Here is a 6000-nt window from a genome sequence, read left to right as displayed (position 1 = left end):
TTCACCAGTAACAAAGGATTAAACTATCAAGTCAGTTATATAAAGTTGGTTTGTTTCTTTTTGAATTTTAAGAGATAAATATTTGAAATGATAATAGGCTTAAGAAATGTTTTCAAAATGAAAAATAACAATTTCTTTGATGATGAAAAGGAAGAACAAATGGGCATCATCTTAACAATGGTAAGAAGTAAACTTACTATCAAGCCCACCCAGGCCTCACACTATCACAGATATTTTTCTGTCTTTCCCTCCCTTAAAGCAGTCCATATCTTAAAGCTAGTTTTCTCAATTTCTTCCAAGTTTTGGTGAGGTCTCATGTTTTTGCAAGTATTTTGTATATTCTGTTATATTAAAAAATATCCAATTATGCCTCAAATCATTATCTCGCATAAATAAATGTAGCATTCTCTAATTTCACTTACATTTTACTTATTGCTTAAGCATGCTGTGTAATTAGGGATTATGGCACACTTGTCAATAATGTGAACATGTCGCAGATGTGTTTTTCACTGTCCTCCTCAGCTGAGAATTATACAGACCACTTTCCTTGTTCAGGCAATAAGTTCTTTATGTTTAAATCTAGTGAAAAGATGTTGCTGCTTGGTTTAAAACATTTTCTTCACATTTGCACCTGAGGTAGATCTCCTTCTTCAGATGTGCCAGTGCAACTGCAAACAATTTATAATTTTACCATAACTACTACTGGAAATATTTGCCTTCTTAATGTGGCACCTTCCCTTTTGCCCTACCCATTCTATAAAGCCTTAATCTAAATACTGTTTATTGGCCATTTTTAATATTTGGAGAGGTGTATGTCCACAAATGTAACTGATTTTATGAAAGATTTGAATTTTTTTTTAAGAAATGCCAATCTTCAGCACTTAATTAACCACTGAAATAGTGATGTATATTTTGTCAGCTAACTGTTTTAACCTAGCAATTTCATGCCATTATAAGCTCGTATAAACTTCGATGTGATACAAAAGTGTGAATGTAATGTGATGCTACAATAATTGTGCTTATAAATGCAGGTGTTAGAAATCTTCCAAAATAAAAATGTTTTTTTCTGAAACACCAATATTTTGGCAGTAGACTGTTCATCTGAGAAATAAGTTGCTAGGATTCAATAATAAACACTGTGTGTTTAAATAACCATTCTCTATTGAGGTCTACAGGAAGTCACACGCCACATAATTTTTTGAGTATCAGCAACATTTTTCCAATTACATTGAGTAACTTTTCCTTGGAATTCAGGATATGATGCCAAGAAAACATATCAGCCTAGAAATTACTGGGTGATATTAAGGTACTTAACATTATTGGAGAGTTACACATTACGGTTAAGATAGTTGGCAGAAAAGTGTCACAAAAATGTAAAAAAAACTTTAATCTGCTTTTGGGTCAGGCATTAATCTCCAGAAACCTCCACTCACTGTTTATAATTCACAAAATAATGGAATAATTTATAAAACTTAAGAATAACTTAAAAAAAATAAAACTTTACCTGTGCTCCATTCATGAGAATAATGAGTAGAGTCTAGAAATAAGTCGTTTCATAGCACATGATTTCTGTTTATATCAAACCAAACTGGCAGTATCTGTGCAATTCTATACCAAATAAACATCTTAATGTAACTTTAAAAATAGGGCTGTGGCTTACATTTAAAATCTCCTAACAATGACCAAATTTGAAAAGGAAGGTACCATTTAACCATCATTTTCACATATTTGTAAGCATTACTGGAACATTAATGAATGCACATTTACACACTTTTTTTTTCCTCCTTATCAGTTTTGCCTGTCTAATACTTTACCTCATGAATTATTTTCTTCTATTATAAATCTGAATTCAGATTACAACATTAATCTGTGGCAAAGAATAAAGACTGAGTGGTAATACTGTGTGGCCCAAGAGCATTAATATTATTGGATGGCTTCACAATTATTTATTTTAATTGTCTGAGTTCCTTCATCCAATATTTAAAAGGCCTTGGAGCAAGCAATTGGAATTATGTCACATATTATTTGTTAAACTATCGTTTTATATTTTTGCAACATATATTTTATATTTTTCCTATCTTGTCACATGACCAAGAATGGAAAAAAAAAGTCTTTGGGATATAATGAATATGTAATTTCATTTTAATAGACATTGAACTGTAAATTTTAATTTTGGGGGAGAAACATCTCTGAAGACGTCAGTACCAAAGCAATTAGTCCTAGGCGCTTGTGTTCAGTAGTTACAACATTGTTGAAGAGAGTTCTCATATGTTGTTTTGTTCTGATCAGTTGCATTAAGGAAATTAAGCCAAATTCTAGGTTGGAAACTAGCCTAAGTAGTAGTACATTGAGGTGAAAAAAATCCATCAAATGCAAATTGGTTTGGATTTCTTTGAATATCTGAAAAGTACATGCATATTATTGTACGTGTGACAGACATTAATCAGACACTAATTAACTTGAAATTCTTAAAAGGACTTCTCTGTTTCCAGATAACAGGCTTATTCTAAATGAAAGGAGTATAATGAGAACTGCTATATTCTCACGTATACTATTGCTTTCCGTGTTACAATGTCAACCAAATTCTTCAAATCAACAACTTGGCTTTCATTTGATGTGTGAGAGCCAAGTGGGTGGATACAATTGCTAAATTGATGCAGATTCCAAGCTAATACAAGTGCTGTTTTGGCAAATGGTCGGAAATGCTGCCCGAGTCCTTTTCATGGGATTATTAGAGAAATGTGATTTGATCGTTCAGAATTATTGTTGCTGTTAATTGTCAGATCTCTACACTCACACAGCCTCAGCTGATGTCTCCGTGGAGACTGAGATGGCCACTTGAGCTACTTTCACAGTACTTTTGATGCAGTTCCTAGCTGCTGCTTGCATGGTGCCAGGATAGTTCGCCTGCTTCTGCTGGCAGTCTGACTCGAGGCTGTTTTCCAATGGCTGAGCTGAAGCTCCCTTACAGGAGCAGAACATGCTACGGAAAGCATGCCTCAGATCTTTGCTCCTCAGAGCGTAGATAATAGGATTGACTGTTGAATTTAGCAAGCACAGCATACTGCAGAAGGCAAATATTGTCTTGACCAGTTTATTCATTTTCCCAAAGACATCGTAGACCATGATAGCTAGGAGTGGACCCCAGCAGATGATGAGAACGACAAGAATAAGGACAAGTGTCTTGGCCAGTCGGATGTCCATGCGGGTTTGATCGAGTCGAACAGTTTGCACCTTGGTGCCCTCAGCCACTTGGACAATGATGCTCTTCTGGGTGCCACGCTGAATCATGCGGACAGCGTGAGCATGGGCCTTCCACAATATATAGACATAGGCATAAATGATAAAAATCAACAAAATGCTGGTAACACCAATCCAGAACATGAGGTAATTCTCATCAATGAGTGGAAAGATGTCGGAGCAGACAGAGTTCAGTTTTTTACAGTTCCAACCCAACAAAGGGAGGACAGCAATTATTACTGATATGGTCCACATAACAGTGAAAGCAATAACCGCTTTTGGCCGCGTGACAATCCTCTTATAGGCAAGAGGCTTATGTATAGAGATGTATCGATCTATGGCAGTTAGGAAGAGGCTACCCACTGACGCTGTGAAAGAAGCTGTCACACCCCCAAGTTTGAATAGGAAGACACTTGGGCTGTCTTTCGTTTGAAATACATGGAAATCTACAAAACTATAAACAAAAATCACGCTGCCCAGAAGATCGGCAAGAGCCAGGCTGCCGATAAAATGATAAGATGGTTTGTATCTGAGACTGCGAGATCGAATAATCACAAATAGAATTAATACATTCTCGAGTACTGTGAATGTCCCCAAAGTCAATGCCAATACTGCAATAGCCATCTGTTGACTTGGGGTCAGGATCATAAAGCATTCCATGTCCATGAAGTTTTCTCCACACTTTATTGTAGATTCATCATTCATCATTGATTGGTTGTACAGGAAATTACTAGCATTCATTGAATCGTGGATGTTGGCATTGGATAAAAGTTCCTCCCCTGATGTCATTTTTTCTAGATAAGCATTGCCTTTTCCAAGGGAGGACTGCAGATTCTGAGTGACATAACCAAGTTTTGTCATGTTGAAGTCCAACTTACTGTCATCATACTGTACTTCATTGGATGCAATATAAAGAAGGTCAGTGGTGATTGTCCGGAAAGTTGTGTCTGAAAGGGCTTCCAGTAGAGCTTTCATGATTAGCTTCCAGTGTGAACTATGGAAATGAAGATTAACAGAAATTATTAAACATGCATATCGTAAAATATACTGAAAACATAGATGAAGAATTTTTTAGGATTGAAATAGCATAGGACAATTCTAGTCTGCTGTTTCATGTACAATGGTATTACTACTCCCAGCCAGAATGCAAATGTTTTGGTTATTCCATGTAAACTGCTCCAGGAACCACGCTGCAACTATTCCCCACTCAGAATTCTCTTGGAGAAATAATTAATTCACGCTATGCAAGAATTCTCAGAAATTACTAAAGAAATAACCTTACTTTTGTTTAATTTGCTCTAGTTTGTAGTTGCTCTTTTTTAAGTAGACTTCTAGACTGTCACCTGCAATGTGCTCTTCCAATGCAATCTGCCTGTTGTGTAAATAGATTCTGCTGTGAGTTGTGCCTTCAGTTCTTTCCCACCCTAACTGATTATTCACATCATGGTTGTCAGGCAGACATACTTAACAACTATTCAATGAAGACTTATGTAATGATAAAAATAATAATAATAATGTCATTGGGCCCTTTGAGACTACTCTGCAATTCATCAAGATCATGCCTGAAATTAAATTTTCCTTTGCTATTCTTCAAAACATTACAACATATTCTCAGCATTGCAACAGAGCATTTAGTCAAAAGGATTAGGGGGGGCTCATAAGAAAATCTTAGATAGCTGAATGGAGTTGAAAGGAGATATATATCAGCCATGATTTGAATCGTGGAGCAGACTTGATGGACTTAATGGCCTAATTCTGCTCTTCATTCTTATCTATGGCTGATCCAAATGACCTCATCTGCTGCTCCATCCAATCCCATTAAAATGTAATTTTAATACGTCTATTACACATTTGGCTTTCCCTTAAACTTTTTAAGATATCTACTTTTATTATACATGGCCTGTTTACGCTCCGTAAATGGTTAGATGGTTATACATAGTTCCACGTTCAAACCATTTGCTAGATTAAAACAAAAGTGTTATGTCTGAATTCCTGCTGGATTTGTTATTGATTATCTTCGGACACTGTTATCTCTGACAAATTTTTGACTTTCCTGCAACTGTATATATCATAGAACCATCGAACATTACAGCACAGAAACAGGCCCCTTTGGCCCTTCTAGTCTGTGCATTTCACATTTTACATCTCCTTTATGAAATTATATAAGATCAGAAAAACATCTCAGGCCATCCTAAGTTCTAATTTATTGTCAGAGTACATTCATGACATCACATATAACCCTGATATATATTTTCCCTTCAGGTGCAGGAGAATTACCACTTATTGGTAGTGCAAAAAAAAAGTACTCATACAGGTAAATGCGAACAAACTGTGCAAAACAGAGAGAAAAAAGTCAATAAAATGCAAAAGTAAGAGTGTTTAAATGAGTCTCTGAGTTTGTTGTTGAGGAGTCTGATGGTGGAGGTGTAGCCGCTGTTCCTGAACCTGGTGGTGCGAGTCTTGTGGCACCTATACCACTTTCCTGATGGCAGCAGTGAGAACAGAGCATGTGCGAGGTTGTGTGGATCCTTGATGATTGCTGCTGCTCTCCAGTGGCCACATTCCCCATAGACGTTCACAATGGTGGGGAGAGTTTTGCCTGTGATGTCCTGGTGTGTGTCCACTACCTTTTAGAAGGCTCCATGGACAGGGGTATTCCTGTCCCCATATCTAACCGTAATGCATCCGATCAGCACACTTTCCACCACACAGCTGTAGAAATTTGCCAGGATTTCTGAAGTCTTAACAAACCTCCACAAA

At 36.6% G+C, this 6000-nt stretch overlaps 1 protein-coding gene across 2 annotated transcripts in view; it reads right to left on the bottom strand.

Moving 5' to 3' along the window:
* Positions 1-1122: 1122 nt before the first annotated feature.
* Positions 1123-6000, bottom strand: part of cnr1 (cannabinoid receptor 1) — a 28846-nt gene continuing 23968 nt past the window's right edge. For both annotated transcript variants that reach the window (XM_069887352.1, XM_069887354.1), the window contains one exon: positions 1123-4234. In XM_069887352.1, the coding sequence (XP_069743453.1) occupies positions 2794-4234 (1441 nt within the window). In that variant the 3' untranslated portion in view covers positions 1123-2793. The remainder of the gene's footprint in view (positions 4235-6000) is intronic.

This window comes from Narcine bancroftii, chromosome 6 (genome assembly GCF_036971445.1).
Source record: "Narcine bancroftii isolate sNarBan1 chromosome 6, sNarBan1.hap1, whole genome shotgun sequence".
NCBI lineage: Eukaryota > Metazoa > Chordata > Chondrichthyes > Torpediniformes > Narcinidae > Narcine > Narcine bancroftii.
Note: the sequence above shows the minus strand (reverse complement) of the source record. Positions and strands in the feature narration are given on the sequence as shown.